This window comes from Neovison vison, chromosome 13, assembly GCF_020171115.1.
Source record: "Neovison vison isolate M4711 chromosome 13, ASM_NN_V1, whole genome shotgun sequence".
Taxonomy (NCBI): Eukaryota; Metazoa; Chordata; class Mammalia; order Carnivora; family Mustelidae; genus Neogale; species Neogale vison.
The window spans coordinates 116,745,159-116,769,955 of NC_058103.1; the positions used below are offsets into that span (position 1 = coordinate 116,745,159).

At 48.2% G+C, this 24,797-nt stretch overlaps 1 protein-coding gene across 1 annotated transcript in view; it reads left to right on the top strand.

The window, feature by feature from the left end:
* ARID3B (AT-rich interaction domain 3B) overlaps positions 1 to 24,797 on the top strand; it is a 55,538-nt gene that overhangs the window by 23,386 nt on the left and 7,355 nt on the right. The window contains exons 3-5 of the mRNA XM_044232157.1: positions 11,460 to 11,531; positions 11,737 to 11,809; positions 24,313 to 24,496. Coding sequence (XP_044088092.1) covers positions 11,460 to 11,531; positions 11,737 to 11,809; positions 24,313 to 24,496 — 329 coding nt within the window. The remainder of the gene's footprint in view (positions 1 to 11,459; positions 11,532 to 11,736; positions 11,810 to 24,312; positions 24,497 to 24,797) is intronic.

Sequence of the window (24,797 nt, forward strand, 5' to 3'; positions counted from 1 at the left end):
TCCTAGTTTATTGAGCATCTTTGTCATGAAAGGACTTAAATTTTGTCAGATTTTTTTCTGCATCTATTGAGATAATCATATGATTTTTATCTTTCCATCTGTTAATGTGGTTTATCCCATTGATTGATTTTTGTGTGTTGAATCTTCCTTACATCCCATGTCATGAATCCCATTTGGTCACAGTATATGCTTCTTTTAATGTGCTGTTGATTGTGGTTTGCCAGTGTTTTATGAAGGATTTTGCATCTGTATTCATCAGGTAGTTTTCTTGTAGTGTCATTTTCAGGCTTTGTTATTTGAGTAATGCTGAGCTCATAAAATGAATTTGGAAGTATTCCTTCCTCTTTAAGTTTTTAGAAGAGTTTGGGAAGGATTGGATGTTAATTTTTTAAATATTTGGTAGAATTTACTTGCGAAGCCACCTGGTTCCAGGCTTTTCTTTGTTGGAAGGTTTTGGATTCTGATTCAGTCTTCATACTGGTTATAGGTCTGTTCAGATTTTCTGTTTCTTCCTAATTCACTCTTGGTTGGGGGTCAGTTTCTAAGAATTTATTCATTCCCTCTAAATTCTCAAGTTTGTTTGCATGTAATTGTTCACAGTAGCTTCTTATACAACCATTGCAGTATCTTTCTTTCATCTCTGAATTTAAACAAATATGAGTCTTCTCTTTTTTTTCTTAGTTTAGCCAGAGGTTTGACAATTTTGTTACCTTTTCAAAAAACCAACTGTTAGGGGCACCTGGGTGGTTCAGAGGGTTAAAGCCTCTGCCTTCAGCCCAGTTCATGATCCCAGGGTCCTGGGATCGAGCCCCGCATTGGGCTCTCTGCTCAGCAGGGAGCCTGCTTCCTCCTCTCTCTCTCTCTCTCTCTCTTTCTCTCTGCCTGCCTCTCCGCCTATGTGTGATCTCTCTGTGTCAAATAAACAAATAAAATCTTTAAAAAAAATAAAAACCCCTGTTAGTTTTGTTGATGTTGTTTTTCTAGTGCCTGTCATATTTATTTCTGTTCTAATTTTGATTATTTCCTTCCTTTGTCTAACTTTGGGCTTAGTTCTTCCTTGTCTAGTTCTTTGATATGTAGAGTTAGGTTGTTTGACATCTTCTTTTTTAATGTAGGTATTTACTGCTGTAAACTTCCCTCTTAGTCCTGCTTTTGCTATATTCCATGAGTTTGGTTTGTTTTCTTTTGTTGACTTTACCCATTTGTCTATTCTGTTACCTTATTTTATTGAGCTGTAAAAGCTCTTGCACATGGGCTTTTTGTCTTTTTTTTTTTTTTAAGATTTTATTTATTTATTTGACAGACAGAGATCACAAGTAGGCAGAGAGGCAGGCAGAGAGAGAGGAGGAAGCAGGCTCCCCGCTGAGCAGAGAGCCCGATGCAGGGCTCGATCCCAGGACCCTGGGATCATGACCTGAGCTGAAGGCAGAGGCGTTAAGCCACTGAGTGACCCAGGCGCTCCAAGGCTTTTTGTCTTTTATGTGGCAAGAATTTTTCACAGTTGCTGGTCTTTCATATTTTAATTTTTTCATCATGTAGGAGTTTAAATTTTGATGTAGCTAAATCAATTGATCTTTCCCTTCTTGGTTTCTCTCATATTTAAAAAGGTCCCCTCTCCCCAGTGCTATAAATATATATTATTATAATTTTATGATTACATTTTTATATGTAGATCTTCACTACATCTGGATTAATGGGAAGGATGTGAAGTAGGGACCCAGTGGTTCACAAAAGCAGGGCTTTCTGTGATTGGCTGGGAGGTGTTCTGTCGCCACAGATAGCACCTTCACGTGTTGCCTGTTGGCCTTAATGTCAGGTAGCTGGGCTGTTTCTAATTTTTTGCTATTATAAATCTCTCCTGTATTTCTAGTCATTTCCTTAGGGTAGATTCATAGGACTGAATTACAAGGTCAGGAGGAGACGGGACAGTGACGCAGTTACAAGCAGAGTTGTGTTTACCTCTCAACACCTCTGTTCAGTTGCTTTGCAGCCTTCTGCCAGGTGTTTCCTCATGCCTTCCTTGTGCTTTAGTTTTTTGGTTTGAAAAATGGGTGTCTTTATAGTAGCCTCTCAGAACTGTGCTGAGGTTTAAATGTTTAATACACGTGAGGGGCGCCTGGGTGGCTCAGTGGGTTAAGCCTCTGCCTTTGGCTCAGGTCATGATCCTGGGGTCCTGGGATCGAGCCCTGCATCGGGCTCTCTGCTCAGCGGGGAGCCTGCTTCCCTTCCTCTCTCTCTGCCTGCCTCTCTGCCTACTTGTGATCTCTCTCTGTCAAATAAATAAATAAAAATCTTTAAAAAAAAAAGTTTAATACACGTGAAATAATAAAACAGGGCGTGGCATATAATAAGTTCTCAATTATGATCTGTTGTTCCTGCTGCTGTTTTTATAAGGATGGGCATTTTGAGGCAAGTGACTCTCTGGAAAGATATAACAATTTTACATTTCCATTATGGAAGTATGGGAGATCCTACTCCCCCAACCCTTGTTACCATTTAATCTTACCATTTTTCAAAGCTTGGTTAATTTGTAAAATTGAATATGCATGAGGGGCTCTCTCACTCTCCCTCCCTCTCTCTCTCTTTCTTTTTTCTTTTTAATATATACTTTTCTATTACCCTTTTGAACCTTAAAATTAAACTGCTGTCTTTAGGAAATGGTTTCTGCTGCCTTCTGGGTCCCTTTAATAGAACCGTGGTTTTTTTTGTTTTTTTTTTTTTTAAAGATTTTATTTATTTATTTGTCAGGGAGAGAGAGGGAGAGAGAACAAGCACAGGCAGACAGAGTGGCAGGCAGAGTCAGAGGGAGAAGCAGGCTCCCTGCGGAGCAAGGAGCCCGATGTGAGACTGGATCCCAGGACGCTGGGATCATGACCTGAGCCGAAGGCAGCTGCTTAACCAACTGAGCCATCCAGGCGTCCCGAACTGTATTTTTAGAACTTGAAGCCCACCTTCTTTTAAGTATTTGCTTTCCCCCAATTCATCACTTGGTGATGCTCCTGAGTTTATGCTCGGAGCTTGTTCTTTGGGTACTGACATTCATTTGGGTTGTGAGTTGAGCCCCACTTTGGGTGTAGAGATGAGTTAAAAATTAAACCCTTTGTTTAAAAAAATGTATTTGTGGTGGCACAGTTGGTTAAGTGTCCTACTCTTGGTTTCAGCTCAGGTCGTGATCTTGGGGTCCTGGGATCAAGCCCTGTCGGGCTCAGCAGGGATCCTCCTTGAGATTCTCTCCCTTTCTCTCTCTCTCTCTCTGCTCCCCTCTCCCATGCACCCTTGCTCCTTCTCTCCCTCTCTCTGTCTCTCAAAAATAAATAATTCTTTTATAAAAATATAGCTTGAAAAAAAAAGTTTTGTGAATTTTCTTGAAACAGATTTCTGAAGCACTGACTTTGGGCAAGTTTCCTAACCTCCTCAGACCTCAATTTCCCCTTCTGGCAGATGAAGGTCAGATGAGGTGGTCTCCTCAGCTGTCCGCCGCTGGCCCTCAGAGCTCCTTGGGGTTAAATGGAGGGCCGTGGGAGTTCAGGGGCAGGTAGCTCACAGGGTGGAGTGAGCAGGGCTGCCTACTGGAATTCTGCTGGGAGCAGGAGCTGGGATTTTGCTCTGTGGCGGACTTAGACTTGGCTGGGCGAGTCGGTTCACTCTTCGGCAGACAACACTTGACCAACACTGCACTTTAGTTTTTCTTCCTCCTTTTGTAGGAACTCCCCATTTCTGGGCAGTGTTCTTGGTTATGGCCGGGAGGGACTGTGTGTCTAGACAGGGAAGGTAGGACTGCTGTCCTCCCCCGACCCCCACACTTCCTCCTTTCTACTGCCTAATCAGAAAAGTGTCCCTTCGCTCTTTTTCCAAGCCACCAACTTTGAATTGATCTTTGCTGCTAGTAAGGGGGTGGGGGGGGGTGCTTTCTGGTTCCTGCTAAAGTTACCTGACAGCGGAAGGTGTGCATCTGATAATTATAACTCTGTCCTTCCAAGGCCGGAGCCATTTAGCTAAGAGCAGTAATCCTGATCTTATCAGGAGGGTTTTGTAGTCCCAACAGTGTTGCTTATAACAATATCTGTTTTACTTCCTGGGGCTCGGGTCGCCTTTTAGGATTCTTCTATAATCCTGCCCATTAGCCCCTTGTGCATGTCTCATTACCTCCTGGAATTGGTTAAAAGTGGTGGGAGGGCAAAGATGTTTTTCTTTCCTTCCTACCAAGATCTGGGAATTGGACTTTGAACATTACAGCGTCATCACCCTGGCCAGCATCAGAGCAGTCACAGTATTGTAGAGGTGATGCCTACAGTAGGGCCTGGGTCTAGCCAAAGAGAAGGTAGTTTATGGGTTGCTTATTTAAAAAAAGTAACAGTAGTAACAACAGCAATATTCAGCCCAAATACTTGGGTTACATTTTATATTTCAAAGCAATTAAATAGGTGCTCACTTCTGCAGCACATATATTCAAAGCAATTAAATAGTATCTATGAGTTTGAGATCAGCCTCTTTGAAGTCTAGTTCCTTTGCTAATGACTACTTTGAGATTCAGGCCCCAGGAATTTGCCCAGATCCTTGACCTTGGGGTTCAGAATCTATTAGATTATAGAGTAGAGAGAACAGAAACAAATTACTGTTCTGTGTTTTCAGAGAATACTCAAGAATCTCTATAAGGGTTGTCAGTATGTGTGATGGTGTTTAGAGGTTTAAGAATACGGGGAGCCCAAGTGAGGAGTTGGAAGCTTAGCCTCTGTACTTTTAGTCTGAAGGAAAGGGTTAACACTTGCCTTGGGGAGGAGTGAGGAATGGGAACTAAAATTGCTTTGGACATCTGAGCTGTGCTTTAATAAGATATTCCAGGTGGTCAAGGAGTAATCCTAAAATAGCCTAGATACTTAATTGCTTTTAAAGTCAGGCGCTCCTGTCTCTGGGGAGGTACGGCTCTAAGGAATGTAGTGTTTGCTCCTAAGATCTTGGAGGCGTGGTCTGGTTGTGCCTTTTTTTTTTTCCTTCCTTTCCCCAAATCCCAGTAAAAAGAAAGGCCCAACATAGCCTTCTTGGGTCAGGAAACACTGGTTGGATTTCTCCCTTTCTCCTCCCTTAGAAGCTTGGCTCTTGCCACTGCCAGGTACCATAACCTGGCTTCTTCCAGGGTTGTGGGATATTCTCTCTAGCTCCCTTTCTCAGTCCAGAGACAGTAGTCTGTTTTCATTAGTGCTCAAAGGCCTCCTGCTTGGTTCCTTGCCCAGCGTCTCTCCCTTTCCATCAGAAGGTACCTTTCTCATTATGAGATTCACGTTCATCCTCTTTCTCTTTTCGGCCTCTTAGTACGATCCTGGCATTTCTCCCTGGTCCTGCTGCCCCCTACCCCACCCTGGATTCTGCATGGCTTGGGCACAGCCAGCCAGTGCCGGTGCTGGCTTTCCCTCTCTGGTCTTCTGTGCAGTGTACAAAAGTAGTATGTCGACATTGCAAGCCATTATTGAGAGCCATTCAGAGTAACTGTTGTTAAATGAAGAGTCATACTGCTCCCTTACTGGAAAGACTACATATTGTGAAAGTGTTAGTTCACGAAATTATTCTATCATTTCATTGCAATCCAGATTTTTTTCACTGGAGGCAAGGGAGAGGCAGGAGAACAAGTGATGGGGCTTCACAGACGAGTCAAAGTTAATCTAGAAAAAATCAGCCATTTTTTTTTAATCATCTTTCTTTCCATTAAGATCCACAGTGTCAGAGGTTCGTAACTGGCTTGTTCTTTTTTCCCTCAGAACTCTTCACAGTATCTAGTAAATCCTAGGCGATCAAATAAATGTATGTGAATGAATATAAAGAAAAGTTGAAAAGTGAAAATCCCATTTTCAATGGGATTTAATCCATTTAATCTTAATGCAAATGGTATCCACATACGTTTGTATATTTAGATTCTATTCTCTATTCTATTCTCTCTAAAGTAGGTCATTAAAATCATCTAAAACACTGGATTAATTATTTATTTTTCTGTTCAGAAAACATCCACTGCCTCCCTCTGTTCACAGTTCAGAGTTTAAATTTTCTCATGGTATTCAAGGCATCTCACAGCCTGTTTCCACCTCAGCCACTCAGACTCGCATCCTCCCTGCCAAAACACGCCCTGTTTATCCCCCAATTCCATGCTCATTTACACTGTAAATCTCCCCTCAGCCCATTCTTCCAGGCTGGCTTTATCTCCTCCTCTGAGCCGCCCTCCTTTCTTCCACCTCCTGGGCACTTGGTTTCGGCACTTTGGCTTGCTCTATTAAATGCTGTGTGTGTCTAGCTTGTTTTTCCAACCATGTGGTAAAACTCCCAGTGGGGAGAGTCACTTTTTGGGGGGTGGGGGTATTCTCAGCAGCTTGCACAAGGCTCTACCTGGTGTGGATTCTCAGGAAATCAGTGTTGAATGAATTTGTCACAGGGTCTTTGCTTCTCAGAACAGAAAGGGCCCCTAGAGGCCCTCTCCTCCAGCCCCGTCTCATGTTGGACTCCACAGCGTGATATCCCAGACAGATGGCCTTCCAGGGACAGGAACCTGCCCCCCACCCCCGCCACCTCCTGAGAAGGCCCCCTTCATCCCTGAACTGTTCGGATCGTTAGAGAAGTCCTTCTTCTGTCCACTTGAAATTGTCCTCCTGGCAAATTCTGCCCCATGACTCTAGGTCTGTCTTCTGGGGCTTTATAGAGAAAAGGAAAAGGAAAAACAAAACAAAACAAAAAAAACACCCTTCTACAAAGGTAGCTTTTTAGATTTTTAAAGGAGTGAATACATTTCCCCTCTGTCTTCTTGATCTTCCAGGGTTGAGGTAGTGAGGAAGCACTATGGTAATTTTGAGAAGCTGTCAGGTTAGACTGATTTATTGTTTTCAAAGGCCTTTTATGAGCGAGTTGTAGTGCTAGGTGCCATATTCCACCAGTCCTCCCAGAGGCAAAACCTACTTATCTCTCTTTCTCTTTCCCCTGATGCCCTGGCTCTGGGGGAAGCCGGGTGGCGGGGGGTGGCGGGGTGGGGGATCCTGCCCCAGATGTTCTGTTTTGGAAGTAGTGGTGAAAGGTTAACGATTTTTATTCCAGTACCCCCCAGCACCCTAGATAAGTCTCCACTGAAGGCTGGTTTCCTGCTTGGCTGGCCTTCCCAGATGTCACCAATGAGATGAATCAGGGAATAAAAGAATCTTCCTTTGAGAGGAACCCCGAGGGCCATGACTTGGCATTGCAGACATTCTGTAGCCAGGAGGATTTTCTTCTTCTCCTCCCTCTCTCCTTTCCTGATGTCCCTTCGAGAACACCTTGTGCTATTCTTTCTGCCCACCAGGCAGAACAGTGTAACAGAGAGAGCCAGACCTGGGTTCGCTATATGCTGTGCTGCCACCTGGAAGCTCTGTGACCCCTGGCCAGTTAAGCAGTTTGCTCTTTGAGCCTCTGTTCTCCCACCTCTAAATCATAGTTCAGTGAGAAAAGGCCTGCCAAGCCCCTGGCCCAGCCCTTGCTGCACAGGAGATACACAGACATCAGCTTGCTGCTCCCCTCTCTCCTTCCCCCAGCCGCCTTTTGCTGCCATTTTTGAGGGATTTAAAGGCACGACACTGTGGCTTCCCTGGGGGAAAGAAGCTGAATGTGGACATAGTCGCCAAAGCTAGTCTTGGGTAGGTATTTGGGAGCAAACTGTCAGTTTCCTGTGAGCTCCTGGTGAGATCAAAGCGGTTAAGAGAGTTCTCAAGTAGGAGAGGCTGGGAAGGTTGTAAATGGCAGTCAGTGAGCACTGGCTGCTGCTGGCCTCCCTGTCACAGAGCCTGTCCCTGGGCCGTTAACTGAAATGCTTTTCTTGGGGACCCCTCGACAGTTTGAGCTGGCTCCCTTTGGACGTGTGTTCCCCACACTCACGTCTACCACTCCCCAGTTACCTCCCTACCATGGTCTGCATCGGCCACACTTGGCATCCAAGAAATAAATCATCCCTTGGCTTCCAGCAGTCACACCCACAGCCTGGGGATAGGCTAAGAAACCAGCGCACAAACTCCAGGTGCCTAAGGGGGCTGTGTTCTGCAGTAGTTGGTTGGAGCTAAGAACCAAGAAGATAGCCGTGGAAGCCTGTAGTCCTCCCTGTGAAAGAGGGGAGAACTGAGGCGTTGTAGGGTTGGAGGTCACTGCCTTTCAGTATACCTGTCTGTAGTTTCTATGTGCTGGGGGCTGGGGATACCCCGATGGGCAGGGACGGGGACAGAGGCAGGGGCACAAGTTGCCAGCACACCAGGTGACAGCCCAGAGGAGAAAGGCGTGGATTCTGCCCGGTGGCAGAGGTGGGAGGCTTCCTGTGGGGGGAAGGAGGCAACATTCCAGCAGGACTGTAAAGGGTGGGCTGGTCCAGGAATTACTCTCACTTCAGCTAGAAAATCCTGTGAAGCAGGGTTTAACTGCCCCAAGACAAAGAGAATAATGCACAGAGAGTGGACATTTCCCCACCAACCCCAGCTGAGTATTTTAGATGAAGTAATGGCCCATCCTTTCCTTGGACAAAAGAGAACACCTCCACTCCTGGGAAACTCTTGCCCTGTGTTTTCTTTAAGTCATCACTAAAATTCCTATCTGTGGAATGGGTCGAACCGTAGGATTGCCCAAAGAGTTGGATGCCCTCTTTCCATCCTGTTCTGGCAAATCTCCCTGTCCTCTGCGGTCACTGAGCCAAGGGTGCTTTATACTAGTCACTAAGCAGATTTTTAAGTGTTTCCTATTTAGCAGGCCATAGCTAGTGCCAAGTCCAACCCTCCCGACGCTCAGGTTCTGATTCCATTTGAGCAGAGCTGGAGAAGGCCAAGGGGTCCTGCTGGTCCCCAGACCCCCTCCCCACCCCCCAGGGCATTCTTCTCTGTTCCAGAGCTGAGCCCTCACACCTGGGTGTTTATTTTCACACGTAGTCACATGGTGGTTGCACTGGTGTGCTTGTTTTGACGCTCGTCTCCTGCTGTGGGAAGCGCTGTCTGGGTTCTGGGTTGTGGATTCCGTCCTCCCCACCCTTCCGTCCTCCCCACCTGGCTGAGTGTTAAAGCATTTCTGAGAAAGCTCTGAGTGCCTGGAAGTTACTTGTAATTAGCAAAAAAATGTGTTTTCATCTCTCTTGGTCACCTATAGAGAAAGAAACCTCCTGTGAACAGAATCCGCTTCAGATCCCCAGCTAGAGAGAGCTGGGAATTGAGCTGCCACAGTAAACAGCTGACATAACAGAAGCGGCAGTGATCCCCCATTAAATGTCTTTCAGCCGATAGGGGCTCCCGGGATAATTGACTTTCCAGCAGGAATTACTGGCTCAAACAAAATCAGTGGGCATTAGGGCAACCTCCTGCATCCTTTGAAAGGGGGACTGTAACTCTGTCTGGTTTTGCTGACCTGACAGGCATAATTCATCTTGATTATTCATTGTGCTAGTTGCCACCAGATGACACCAGATTTCTGTTCACTGTAATTACAGTGTGGGGGTGAATCTTAGCCTTTTTCTTTATTCTTTTTTGTTTGTTTGTTTGTTTAATAGTGTTTCTCCTGCTTGGTTATTGGCCTCCCCGAGCTGAAGAGCTGTAGGGAGATCTCTGGTGGCGTCTGCCTGGGGAGATGATGAGTGCACTTAGATAGCATTTACTGAGCACTTCCTCACACACATCTTTTACGAGATAAGTAGGGAAACAATTTGGTCTAGCCTGTTTCATTTCAGCTGACAGAGTGTCAGTTCTTCTTGGTTTTACTTACCTCCCTGTGTACTAAATTGCTATCAGAAAGTAGGTCTGCATCTCAGAGCCCTCTTTGAGTAGGGGAAGCAAAGTATGGTCCCAAAATATGACTGAATAATAACCTCCTGCTTTCAGGCAAGCTTTGATTAGAGGGGGAGCTAGGAAGAAGGGAATTAGATGAGGCTTTTGTTTTATTGATGAGGTTTTACAACACGATCCCTGTGCAGTCCAAAGAATGTCCTCCCAAGAAACCTCTGCTCCCCATCCCCAGAGGCCCCTCCCCAACTATTTGTGCATGCGCCTGTGGTCCTAGGGGGGTAGAAATGAAAGAGTGACGGGCTCCATTCATCTAGTCCCGTCTATGGGGTCCTCCACTGACCAGCATGGCAGAAATGAACAGCAGACTTATACAGACAATTCATGTTCCCCACTAGCAGAGAGCCTTTTTTACTCTTATGTACAGTAGATGTATGTATTTTTATTTTTTTAAAGATTTTATTTATTTATTTGACAGATAGAGATCACAAGTAGGCAGAGAGAGAGGAGGAAGCAGGCTCCCTGCTGAGCAGAGAGCCCTATGCGGGGCTCGATCCCAGGACCCTGGGACCATGACCTGAGCCAAAGGCAGAGGCTTTAACCCACTGAGCCACCGGGGCGCTCCTGATGTGTGTATTTTTAGAAGAGGTGCTTAATTGATACAAATAGCCAGTTACTGCCTTTTAGCAATGTTATAGTTCATCAAGCATTTACTGGGGCCTATTAAGTGCCAGGTGGTGTGCTCTATGCTGGGGTTACAAGCATGGATGAGACACTTTTGTTCTTGAGCTTACAATGTGGTGAGGATGATGGGTAATTCCAAAATATGTTAAGTTCTAAACTCAGAATATACAGAGATTGCTTCCAGAGTGCTTAGCACACCTGGAGTGAGGGGAAGGCTTCCCCCAGAAGATGTTACCTAATCCGAGGAGTAAGAGTTACGCAACTGAATAAAGGCAGGAAGCAGGTTCCAAGAACATAAACAAAGGCATATTTGCCATTTGCTCCTATTTGGCTGAGTGGTGTTGGTTTAACCTAATCAATTAAATTAGCATTAGGTTTTCATTATTTCTCTTATGGAAATGCATTTCACCCCAGTGGCACAGTCTCTGTACCTTGGAAAGAATGTCAGTCTCTGAGGACCATCCTCTCTCTAGACTTACAGCTTCTAGTGGGGAGGCTTGGCCAAGAGACCAGAACTTCAGGACCTGTGTCCTGCTCCCGGGACACTTTGCCCTCCATTTAGAGTGTCATAACGGAAGCTGGGCTAGGTGTCATTATAACATACCGTTTAGTATCTAAGCACACCATAAAAGTCATACAAATGCATGTACTGTATAGAACCTAAAGAAGTACAGCTCAGAGTGATGGTTTCTGGAAGATCAGCTAGGGATGAGCAGGTTCTCCAAAAGTTGGGCCTCGGTGTCCTTGTCTTCTAGGATTATCGAGGATAAGTAATACCCACCCTCCTCCAACAAATGGATGTGATTCTTCCACCTGACTCCCTCTTATTTTGTAATGTAATTAAAAGCAAAAGAAGAAGCTGTCCCATAGGAGTGGCAGAGGCAGTCAGCCGAGCAGTCTTCTATGGTCTAAGCCCAGGATAGCACAGTTGCTGAAGGTCTTCGTCTTTGCCCTGAATGATTGCCCCTCCCTCTGCCACTCTGTCCTATTCCCTTCTGAACTCTGTGCTTTGTTCCCCTTCAGAATGGTGGTTTGGCCTGGAGTGATGATGCTGATGGAGGCCGGGGAAGAGAGATCTCTCGAGATTTTGCCAAGGTCTGTAATGTTTCCTTTGTGATAACAAAAGGGGCAGTTCTGCAGCGGGTTGTTGTATCTGATCCCCAAGGAGTAAGGACAGGAGTGGCCTGTGAGTCACATCTGTTGTCATACAGAGAGAAGGTTGTGTATCTCTGGTGTGAGACTTCCTGCATTAGTTGGAATTTTTCACTGTGTTTTTTTTCTGGGGGGACCGGGATTGCAGCTGTATGAACTGGACGGTGATCCGGAAAGGAAAGAGTTCCTGGATGACCTCTTCGTCTTTATGCAGAAGAGGGGTGAGTGTGCAGTCTACTCAGTTTTTCAACTCCGTGAGTATTAATTGAGTGCCTACTGTGTGCAAGTTACTGTTAGCCATCCTCCGTGCAGAGTGCCAGCGTCTTACTTAGCCCAGGAGAACAAGAAGCATTTCCTGATTATCGATTCTGACCTTAGCAGAGGAATTGGCAGACCATGATATCAAAATGGGCAGAGAGGGCCCTGGCAGAATGAATCCATCCAAATTTTGTCCTGCCTTATTTGTGATGCTCTCTTCTGATTAACTGGTCTCTAGGAGATAATTTCAAATTCAAAGGTACTTTTTCCTTAGCCTTCTAGCAACCTTAGACATCACTTTAAACTAGTATGTGGGGTTTCATGTTGGTGTACCTAGTCTCACAGAGACTGAGAAAGGCCAAGAAAAGGCTAGAGGTCCCTCAGGATTTGGTGAGAGGGTCTGAGATGATCCATGAAAAGGGAAGGCTAACTCTCTTTTTCTTACCCATTGGCTCTTTGGTTTTTGCACCCACTGGCTCGGTTGGGGCATTCCTGCAGTTTGTAGGTTATGTGGGCATCTGCTTTATAATGCACCTTCCCACTTCTCTGTCCATCTCTCTTTCTCACTTCCACCCCCCCACCCCGTTCCCCAGCCATCTCCACGTTGGACCCTGGCTGAGTCTTGAGCCCCAGTGACTCAACTTCCTGGCTTTATATCCTGTCATAGCGGTGGGTTCACCGGCCAGGTCAGCCCTCAGGAAGCATGGCCAGAAACCCAGCCTCTCTAGGAGAAGGTCCGCAGCAACCTGCATAGCTCCACCCTCATCACCCTTAGGACACAAGAGAGAGCTGTTCCCACCAGCCTCTTGCCTGGGACCCTGCTTTCCTTGGCTTCTGTGTCAGCTCCTTTATTGGGATCTGGGACTGAAATCCTCCTCTTCCTCTTAGGCTGAGCTCTAAAGGCAGCCCCCAGCAGGTATTACTCTGTGTGAACTCCTTTCTCTCCCGCTCCTTCCTCTTCCTTTACATTCTAAATCCTCACTGCTGTCCTAGCAGTGTGCCCATGACAGCTGGTTTGTAACAAGGATGACTGAAAGTTTTGTGTCTCCGTGTCCTCCCATCGCCAGGCCTCTCAGAGCAGTCTAAGCAGCCTAATTAGTTTACTCCCCCAACTGCTATCTGGAGCTGCGTGTGTCAGTAAAAAACAAGAATATAATCCTGAAAGATAATGTGACCGGCAGCAGTGAAACTCCCTGGTTGCCCTGAAAGCGAAAAATCCACTTAATACTTTGGTCTCCCTTCCAATTACCTTTTAATTATTTACAAGCTCCTCAAGCCCAGCTGGTGCAAACCCAGGAGCTGATCTCGTCTCGGAGGGGCTGCCATAGCAATATAGATTTTAATCAGCATTGTGGCTCCACTGCTTCATTCTCTACTTTATTGTTCATCTCCCTTCCCAGAAGGATTTTTTTTTGAAAGGAAAATGGAAGTTAGATCAGCCTAGCCAAGAGTGAATCTCAGAAATGATTTATTTACTACTCTGTGTCCTCACTAGACTAGGCGCTCCTTGAGGACAGCCAGTCGGTTAGTTCTTTGCGCCCGCAGTGCTAGCACAGCACCAGACTGGGAGGTGCTCAAGAGGTGTTGGCCGTCTGAACAGTCCTGTAGGCTTTCCTTACTCAGCAGGCCTGGAGCTGGCCCTCTTTAGATAGCCACCCTATAACTGGAAGTCAGCACCAAAAAGCAGCGTGTGCGGACAAGCCGACCACTCCGCGGCGGCCGGGCACTGCCAGACTGCTGTTGAGTGTATTTCTGAGTGACCCCAAAGGGACTCCCTTTGATCACCGTGACAGGTCTTGTTCTGTCCTCAGCACATAAGCTAGGTATTTCACTGTTTGCTGGCATCACCCATAGGAACAGAGGAGTCCGTTTTGCTATTTGTTAGTTATCCGAATACGAGTTTTCTCAGCCTCAGCATATTTACTTTGGGGACTGGACAGTCCTTTGTTGTAGGGACACCTCCCAGTCGTGATAACCCAGAATATCTCTAGATAGAGTAAACGTCCCCTGGAGGACAAAGTCACGCCCATCCCCCACCCCCCATTAAGAACCACTACTATGGAAGGATGGGAAAGAGGATGAAGGTCTAAAATTTATTTTGGAGAGGAATTCTTTCTGGAAATCATCTTCCCTCCACCCCAGTAGCAGGACCCGAGGGCAGCGGGGGCCTGTGCCGAGCAGTATCACCAGCGCCCCTCCCATGGCTGAGTCCCAGAGGAGTGGGTGCGGGGACCCTGTCCTGGGCTGCAGCACAGGGGAGGCCTCTGAGAGGAAGTGCACTTCCAATAAGAGGTACCAGGAGTGGGGGACCCACCCAGGCGGTGGCAGAAGCATGGTTGCCCGTGGCCCAGGCCCAGCTGGCAGAACCATTGTCTGTGGCCTGAGTCAGCTGGCACCCCACTGTGGAGAGCCATGTTTGGCCAAGAAGTTAGCACTAGTCTGTGCCCATAGAATACGGCAAGTGTTGCCAATGCTGGGCCTTCTGGAAGCATGCTGTGGCAAACTGTGTGTGTGCGCATGCACACATGCAGTAGAGAGGGGAGAGAGAGGCACCGAGGCAGGGCTGGAGGGGGGGTTCCGTTCCTTTAAACCGGAGGGGATCTCTTCCCTGGAAACCCGCATCTAATGGTCTAGCCTAGAGGAGGCGCTTGAGAAGGCTGTGAGCAGATCAAAGTTGTACTCCTGGGAAGTTTGCTGTCTTTGGTCTTCACACAGTGGTGAGCTCGAGGGCCCCTGGACATGGGTGATTGATTCTTCACCCCTGAATCAGAGTGTCTGCGGCACTCAGGAGCCAGATGTCATTAGTTGGGTCCGAGGAAAAGCCTCAGAGATGCCGGTAGCAGGCCAGCGACGACTCCTCCACCGCCAATGGGAAGGAGAAACGTAGATTTCACAGGAGCCACTGAAAACAGCCTGAGTTTCAGAGGCCTGGTGACTCCTGCCTGGGCCAGGAGTGGGGTTGGGCAGCTTTGACACTGCAGGCTGCACTGTAGAGGAAGGCAACGGGGCTCGGAGGCAGTGGTCGGCAGGCTGCCCCAGCGGCCGCAGCTGCAGGTGATAAAATGGCTGTCCAGTGGGAGAGGGCCAGGCCGTAACTGCTGCTTTGTGCAGGGTCTCCTTTGCTTGTTAACGTGTTTGAGTGAATTGACTGCAACAGATGGGCCTTTCGGCTCCAGGCACCTTGGTTTCTGGGCCAGACCAGGGTGACTCCCACCCTGATGACCGCCGCCCCACTGGCAGAGCAAGCTGCCCTAGAAGGAGCCTGAGAAGAGGCCCAGGCACGCCCCTTGGGGAGGCAGATAGCCAGGGAAAGTGCTGTGGACTGGGTACAAAGCTGGGTTCACATCCCCCCACCCAAATCTCCATGATCTGGAGCAAATCCTGCTTCTGGGGACCACAGTTTCCTTATATGTAAAATGAGAGCATTCAATTAGAATTAATCTGGAAATTTCTTCCAAGTTCTGTATTACATTCATGACTGTCTTTTGAGCTTCCAACAGATAATGAGCCACACTCAGTGATCAAAAAGAGAAGAGAAGCCCCTCTAGCAGTTCTATCCAAATAGTTACGTATAAACCATACCAAGGACCCCCAAGACCAAGTGCTTCTCCCCTTTCCTTGTCAAGCTACACTGAACTCAACTAGTTGGTTTTGCTTCGCCCCCTCCCCACCGCCTGTTGCTCTGGAAAGATTGGTGAGATTTCAGAGTTCTGATGCCCCTTCTGGCTTCCCTTTAGCTGTGTGTGCACATGCACACATGTGTGTATGGAAAATACACACACGTTTCTTTGCCAAAAATAAAGCCAAACTAATTGTAAATAAAATTCTCTGGCTAATTAAATTGACTGTGGATGGTTTCTGAGATATCATTCCGTGGTAGATTCTCCAGGGGGCAATCTAGGTAGTCCAGAGGCGGACTAATTTGGAAGTCTGATAAGCAGAGGCTTATAAACAATTCCATTCTTCATCAGTGAGGAAGAAAAGCTTGTTTTCTTGTTCCCTAGGCGATGAAACAGAAAGAAATTGATTTCGCTGTTATTTTTAATATCCCGTGTACTTTAGAGATCCCTTTCAACCCATTTTCCAATCTCCTCCCCACAGCTCCAGCTCTAAAGGGGTAGAGAGAGCAAAGTTCACCAGGTTAAGGGACTAGACTAAGGCCACAGAGCCAATTTAGCATTTGTCCCCTAAGCCCTGGGCCAGTGCTCTTTCCCTCTTCTGCCCTTGAGAAACTGGTCCCCTAGTGCCAGCAGCTCCGTCACTTCCTGTTTGGACAGTGGGTAGCCTTGTCTCTCCTTCAGGCTTCTGAGCCCTGCGGAGAATGCTGGTCTGCCTCCACAGTGGGGTGTCCAGTAGAGTCTGCCAGCATCTGGCCGATTAACACAGATGTAGAACTCTTCATGGAAGAGGAGTCTTCATCTCAGGGTGAGGCCTAGCTCTCAGGGAAGGGCAGATGTGACTGTTCACAGTGGCGCAGAGGCTGCCATCTGTCAGGCAGGATGGGGTGGGGGCAGGGGCATAAGCGGCGGAAGCTCTGACACGTCGTGCGTGCACCCAGAGCACCTTCTCCCTGCCCCAGCTGGACACACCAGTGAATGAACTGCCTAGTGACACAGAGGACAAGACTTGTCAAGACCTCACCCAGAGAGCTGCCCTCCTTCCCCCACTAGTTCTTTTCAAGGCTGCAAACTGACCTTGGTTTTCCCAAATGGATTGTTGGATCTGTTCTTGATGTGTATATACAAAGAATTTACTGTGGGAAAAGGGTTTGGTCTGCCCCAAAGTGCAATTTGAGTGTTTTTCCTTCTGTTGTGTGCTTATCTATCCATCTCAGGCAAGGAAACGTCCATGACATATATTGCTTTGCCTTTTGGTGGAGGCAGTTTCTCATATATTCTTTGTATCTTGAAGTAAATGGTCTGTGCCATGAACACTCTTCCTGATAGACTAAAATATGTTGGCTTTGTCAGATGAAATAGGCTTTGGGGCTTCATTTTCGAACTTTATCCCCAAATGAAAGTCTAAAATGCAAATCTTTGTCTCACAGTTAGCCTTTGTCTGAGGCCAGGTCTTTTTCTCTCCCCAGGTGTTCAACTACTATTAGTTTTTTTATTATACTTTTTTCTTTTTTCCACTTGTAATAGTCATTTAATACTCTATATCTGTTCAGTTATCCATGATAACAGGAAGGGATCCTAGTTTTTGGAAGACATGATTAATTTGAAGAGCCCAATTTTGTCATTAAATTTAGCCCCTTTGGCTTCAAATCTTTTTTTTTTTTTTTAAGATTTTATATATTTGAGAGAGAAAGAGAGCATGAGCTGGGGAGAGGGGCAGAGGGAGAGGAAGGGGAGACCAGCATGGGGCTCAATCCCAGGACCCCGAGATCATGACCTGAGCCACCCAGGTGCCCTCCTCCTCCACCCCCCCACACCCCACACTCTTTTATTGATACTTTGATACTTTCAGCGCTTGGTAAAACGGAGTTGATAGTTTTGCCTTCTTTGTTCCAGGTGAACTAATATTTAGTACCTCAGGGTTGGTGCACAAAAAGTGTAAAGCAAGGCTTTGGTTACACTTACACTTGTGGTGAAGCTAGTGCTGTGGTTTGACAATGGAGGACAGCCATCTACTCCCTAGGCCTGCTGGGTTGTTGTAGCTTTCCTAGCACACTCTCCTAGGCCCTTGAGTTGTTGTGCTTTTCCCCATCAACCTTTTGCCACCGCTCCTGGAGACACTAGCCAGGTCTGTTGATCAGCAGCAGTCAAAGCAGAAAAAAACCCCAGTGGTTCACCTCCTCCTAACTCCTTGGCCAACTTCTCTGTACAGGGTTGGTTTTTGTTTGTTTGTTTGTTTTAAGACTTAAGATCTTAAGATTTAAGATTTTATTTAATTGACAGAGATCACAAGTAGGTGGGGGGGGCGGGGGGGCAGGCTCCCACTGAGTAGATAGCCCAATGCAGGGCTCAATCCCAAGACCCTGGAATCATGACCTGAGTCAAAGGCAGAGGCTTTAACCCACTGAGCCACCCAGGCGCCCCTGAACAGAGTTTTGTTTTTTTTGTTTTAAACTTCTGCTTTTTTTACATCATTTATTTCTCTGCTGAAACTATGTTTCTTTTTTTTTTTTTTTAAGATTTTATTTATTTATTTTGACAGAGAGAGATCACAAGCAGGCAGAGAGGCAGGCAGAGAGAGAGGAAGGGAAGCAGGCTCCCTGCTGAGCAGAGAGTCCGATGCGGGACCTGATCCCAGGACCCTGAGACCATGACCTGAGCTGAAGGCAGCGGCCCAACCCACAGAGCCACCCAGGCGCCCCCTGAACAGAGTTTATAAGCACGGAGACAACACAGCCCTAATCTTCATTTGATTACTAGCCATAGGAGAACACAGTGTTTAACATTGACCTTCACCTAAAGCAGTTAGTCTGAGCTAGAGTATCATGAAGAATGAGGAGTTGAAATGGAACCTCTCAGGTTGTGGTACAGCCAGTGCTCCCACGCATGGCTGCTAGGAGTATAAATGGGCACGAGCACTTTGGAAATGTACTTGGAAGGATTTACTACAGCTAAACACAGGCCGACCCTGATACCCAGCGACTCCACTGCTGGGCGTATACGCAACAGAAATGAATGCTGCGTTCACTGAAAGACGTCTCAGGAGTCTTCAGAGCAGTACTGTTTGTTAGAGCCCAAACTGGAAAGAACCCCAGTGTCCCTCAGCAGTGGATGGACAGACGGTGGCACAGTCCTGTAGGGAATTGTGCACGCAATAAAGAGGAATGAACTGCTGCTCTCATAGACCTAATGTTGAATAAAAGAAGCCAGACACAAGAGAGGAGATCCGCCATGGTTACAAGTACACAAAGTTGAAAAAAATCACCTGCGGTGATACAGGTCAGGAAAAGGGCTGTCGTCTAGGAGGGAAGAGATGGGAGATGCATTTTGATTTGGAGGGGGCATGAGAATTTCCTGCAGCACTGGAGACCTGGAGTATTTTGATCTGAGGAGTGGATATGGTTATAGGGGTGTGCGCAGAAGCCAGCGAGCTGTGACCTTCAGCTTCGTGTGCTGTAGCAGGTATCTGTCAGACCTGCTCTGTGGGAAATCAGAGGCAGAAGGCTTCAAGACACCTGTCAGCGCAAACTGGGGTACTGGGCCTCTTGCCTCTGCTCTGCTCGTGGAGCAGTCGACTACACTCCACTGCACTGCACACTGCCTGACGCGGCTGCCCAGTTTCCTAGTGTGAGGTATTTTCTACATAAACAGGAGGAAAATTACCACTCATTTCTCTGCCTGTTCCTAGGCAGCAAGACCAGAGCAGGGCAAGAATTAATATGCAGAGGAATGGACAGGAAGCCTGTCTGTCTGTGCACATTCCCTGCTTCACATGGGTCTTAACTCTTCCAGGCTCTCCACTCAGCTGCCCAGCTCTCTTGACAGGCAGTGGAAATGATTAATGATCTTTTTTAAAGCCAAGAAAAAGCAGTGAGGGTCGTTGGCAGGGCCATGTGTTGGGTCCTGGGCCCTCACCCCTGATCAGTGGGCAGGAAGGCAGCTGTGTGACTCTGTCTGGGGTCCGTGCCCCCAGTTGCGTCTGGTCTCATTGGAATGGGCCTATTCTCTGCGGTGGGGAGGAAGTCACCCTCCCACACTCCTGCCATCTCCCATCTTTGCCTCCATTGCCCAAGGAGGCCATCTCCTCCGTCTGCCTTCACCCCTGCCCTAGCTCTGTCTCCGCAGTCTGAGTGGCAGGAAGGAGAGCAAAGTGCCAGGGAGCAGGATTTTTTTTTGTTTGGCTTCATCTGGCTGGAAACTTCTGATGACAGCTTTGGCCTTGCAAGTGCCAATACCCTGCTGCATTCCCACCACCCAAGGGTTAAAGTCCCAGGAGCCCCACACCCTCGCTATGAGGGTCCCTGGCCCTCATAAAAGCCTTTTCTACACTGTCCCTCGGGCTGCCTCAGGCTCCCTGGCTGAAATCTGATAAGGGCGCTCTTTGTTGGAACTGTCAGTCTCTTTTATTGAGGAGGGAACTAGAGACCAGTGGCATTTCTTGGGGTACAGATAAGGCCCTGGATTCCTGTCAGAAGGAGCATGATTAATTACCCTCGATTTTAGCTCCCGCTTTGATAGCAGTGACTGACAGTACGCAGGCGGCCCCCATCAGGTGCTCACACACCGCCCTGCTCCCCAGGCGCAATGGGGGGCAGAGACTCAGCCTCCCGCTGCACCAACACCAGTGACCCACAGAGCATGCTCTGCAGTGGCTGCTTGCCTCCTTCCTGGTTCTTCACAGGTGGCTTTTGCATTTATTGGGGACAGAAAACTGTCACCTCTCAGATGAAGAGCCTCCTTAGAGGAAGATGTAGTCGAGCCCAGAGAGCAGGCCAGAGACACCCTTCTTCCCTCAGGGTTGGGGAAAGAGGCCCACTGTGGCCACACAGCGGCCTTCCTAGGATAAGTTCCTAAACTGTCCATTTCAAGATCACTTGGCAACATTATTCCATAATTCAGGCAAGCTCCTAAAACCAAGTCCCCCTCCCTTCAGTAATAATCACGACTATCAGTTTTTGTTTTAAGTTTTTATTCATAGACTCATGGGACTGAAAGTCATCTAGTCCAAATTCCTCATTTCACAGATGGGGAAACTGAGAGCTGAATGTGTCGATCCCTCATCCCTAATCCCCTGTATGATATATTGGTTCCCTTTCTTGTTCAGAAGGTAAACTCAGCTTTTAAAAGTCCTCCTCTGCCTGCCCCCACCCCTTTCATAGCTGAGTCTCCTTGGGACAAAGGAGATGGGTGCCAGGTCCGTTAGGCACAGAGCAGACTGTAGACAGACTGGCCTGAGGATCCAGCCTCTTTCTTGGTTGTCAGAATTGAAGCCAGGGCAAGTTTTGTATCTGGATTTTCTGGGTAATGTGAAAAAACCATACCATCATCCCGAGTTAGCACTCAGAACAGTCTCGACTTTGTTTCTGACAGCCCCCTGGGGGCCTCCTGCCCTGGGAGCTATTTTTAGAAGTTCTGCAGAGGGCCAGGTTCTGGGAAGAACACGCCCAGTCTCCTTATCCACTGATCTCTGAACCAGGGTGCCTGGGTGGACCACAGAGCAGGACTGTGGGGGCCACCACCTGGTGCCATGTACCCCAGACCTGTGCTTTCTCCCCAGAGGGGCTGGGAAGAAGTCACTGTTGGTTAGATTTATAGCTTTGACTTCAAATGCCACTTTCCGAAACCTTCCTTGTCTTCTCAGCCCCCCTACCTGCCTGTTTCCCCTTCCCGAAGCAGTTCTCAGCCTCATGCAGTCACATTCTACAACTATAAAAAGGGGCATATCTTTTTTTTTTTTTTTCATGAAATTTCTACAGCTAAAACATTATTATCTTTCAGAGAAGCCACCTCAGATAACTAGACAGTCCAGTGATTACTCAGAGTAAATGTATAATTCCTCTCTAGGGACTTGCCTCCAGAGGCAGTGTGAGCCACACCTGAGAACCTCTCACAACTCATCTTCAAATAAAATCCGTATAAACAGCCCGGTCACTTCCTGTTCTCCTGACTTCCTTCCATGAATGACCATTTCTAAACATAAAATACACCCTTTATGTTTGAAGGTTTACCACCATTGGAGATTCTAATGAAAATAGCGCCAACCCAGAAGGCCATTTGCAAATGGATCTCCAAAACCGCAGTGTAGCTGGTTCTCCAAGGTGATTGTTCTGGAGAAAGCAGTCGGCTGGGCAAGCCCCTGCCTGGTGCTTACACACGCAGCCGCGCCCATCCGGGTCTGGCACAGACCCGGCCGCATTCCGCTCTTTAACCCCTGCTTCCTCTTCTCTTCCACCCCACTGAGTGCTGTCGTAGATTCTTTACCTTCTCAAGGACCCCCGGCTCTCCATCCATTCTGCTGTTGCTGGTCCACTTTGCGTGGGACGTGGCCACAAAGAGTTTACGCACGCTGGACTTTTGTACCCCCAGGCTCTTTACTAAGGGTCGTGACCCTAATGAACCTGCTGGAACCTGAGAGGAGAAGGGGACTTCTGCTCAGGGCTGTCAGCCTCAGACACGTGATGCTGGGGACGGGTCTGGTGGGCACACTGCCAGCACAACAGACGTGCGACTGAGGGTCCCCATTGGGTAACCCATAGCTGGTTGTTTTGATTTTGAAAAACACCTTTTATTTCCATGTGCACGGCAGTTTAATCTATTAAACACTCTAATACTTAAGGAGTGGTGAAGGAGAAGCAATCTCTGTCTGCCTTCACAGAGGTTGCAGTCCTCCTGGAATGCCTGGCGAACGTACGTGAGACAGAGACTAATCACCTGATGAGCTTGTAGGGCTTGTAGTAGGAATTCTGAGAAGAAGAAATCCCTCCAAACTGGGGTAGTTAGAAGATTCTTCCTGAAGGCCCGTGTGGAGAGAATTTGAGCAGAGGCAGGTCACGTGAGGCCTGATGAGGGAGAGCACGAAGCAGAGAGTGGGGTAGAAATGAGCCTGGTTTGGGAAGGGTCGTGAGGAGACCGAGCTAGAGAGTGAGAGCGCGCGTTGTCAGGATGCTTGAAACACTTCAAAGGCAGTCATTCAAGGGGTGTGTGGGACCCCATGTGATGAGACCGGGTAGGCGTCAGGGTCTGTGGGTGTGGAGCAGGAGAGTGAGTGTCGTGGTGGCTGCGGTGCGCACGTAGAGTACGTGGGTAAGAGGCCGCCATGGGCGGAAAGGAGGGGCTGGCTTTGGGGATAACGGTGGGCTCAGGGTGAACATTCTGACTTGGAAGTGAACAGGTCACCCTGAAGATGTCCTAGAAGTTTCTGGAAATGGGAGGGGACCTTGAGAGTGGTCTTCCAGAGTCTCCAGGTGGTGCCATGAGGATGTGACCTGGCCTGGGCCGTGAGTGTGCTCGGGCAGACGGGCCTCCCACAGGAGGCAGACCTTAGCCCTGTCCTGCCAGGAGACCAGCTCTGCCACACCAGGCTCTCGTGTTTATGTCAGGAATTCGTTTTATCGTCCAGAGCAGCAGAGGGAAGAGAAGTTAACCAACACAAGCTGTATGTCCTGGCCATGTACCCACAGTATCTCCTAGTTTACCTGTGAACCTTTGGGCCTAACACTGTGACCCCTTTGTGTTTGAGCCTCCGAGGACCAGCTGACCAAGACAGAGTTCTGGAGGACCTCCTGCTCCCTCCTCACACTTAGAAAAGAGGTCAGGTGCTGCCACACAGGCCCTCCACCCCGCTGTGTTCCTGCTGCTTGCTCTTCTTGGGACCCTTTGCTCTGTTCCCTCACGTGAATTACCCTGTGAAAGAGCTGTAATAAGCCCGCATTTCAGGGCTGGGAAGAAAATACCATTCCATGATGGGAAAGAAGCAGGAGGAGCTGAGACAAACAGCATTTCTCGAAAATCAAGCTGGCTTACCGGCCACGAGTTAGTCAGCGAGGCCTCAGCAAAACCAGGGCGGTGGGAGGGGGCCGAGGCCAAGAGGAGCAGCCTGTGTGCAGTACAAGGAGTTTGTCATCAAAAGGCAACAAGTCTCAAACCTGCCCCGGCCGGTGACCCTTCCCTGTGGAATTCTCCCCTCTGACCTCTGGATCATTAATCCTGAGGCTGCCAAATGACAGTCATCCATCACGCCTCCTGCCGAGCATCCCAGCAGCCTGTGAAAGGGCCCCGGGCCCGCCCTCCCTGCCGTCCCCTGGTGCTCATTAGTGGGCCTTCCTGCCTGGTGCCAGGCTTCCTAATCAAGTCCCCGGCTCCTCTCACTTCCCTTCGGGGCCAGTGGCGGAAGCCACTCTGACCCTCCCTCTTTCAGAGGCCAGGGAGGGATGGAGCGGTTAGTGGGGAGAGAGTCGTTCAGTGGCTTTTCATCCCCTGGAGACATGGTGTCCAGCAGCTCCTTTGACTCAGTGGAGACAAGGGAGAGAAAACATTTCTCTGTCCTGCTGCAGGAGAGGAGGAAGCAGGCGGTATGCAAATGAGAACACTGTTACACTGTATACACTGTTAAAAGGGCACCAGAGCTGTGCATGTAGCGGGGCGGGCAGGGGCGGTGGAGGGTGGGGGGGGGGGCGGCGCAGAGCAGCATCTTCTGAAGGCCCCAGAGGAGTGTGAGTTACCACATCATTAGGAAAGAATCTGGACTCATCCTGCTAGTCAAAAAAAACAAAAAACAAAGCAAAACCCCACAACAACTCAACTTTGAAGCCATCTAGTGCAGCCCTCTTATTTACAGATGGGAAGACAGAGCCAGAGAGGCTCACAAAGCCTATGAGTTGGACCTGTGTTTCTGCTCATCCCAAGGAGAACTGGCAGCTAGTCTGATAGCTTCCAGCTTTGGGAATTTGAGTCCGATTAAAGCAGATTCATGACCATATTTCCAACTCCGCAAAAGCTGGGCACATGCATATGTCTTCTTTCTCTGCTTGATGACACAACACTTTTTTTCTCTATTTGGACAATCCCAGGGACCCCCATCAACCGAATCCCCATCATGGCCAAGCAGATCCTGGACCTGTATATGCTGTATAAGCTGGTGACAGAGAAGGGGGGCCTGGTGGAGATCATCAACAAGAAGATCTGGCGGGAGATCACCAAAGGCCTGAACCTGCCCACATCAATCACCAGCGCCGCCTTTACCCTGAGGACCCAGTGAGTGGCTGGGGCCCTAGGGAGAGGAAGCTGATCTGGAAGAAAGGGGATGTTTTAACCTAGCGGAGAGGAAGGAAGGAAATTCCACTGTACAGAGGGCAAGATGGGAGGAATTCTCAACGTAGCCAGGAGCTTTCTGAGATGAATCCCTTTCTAGACCTGGGTGATCATGAGAGCCACCATTGCCCAAGTGTCTCCCTAGGCTACTTTGCTATTCTGTTTCTTTCAGACCTCACCATCAACCCTGTGAGATAGGTGTTATCTCATTTTTCAGGAAACAGAAACAGAGTCTCAGAGTTTA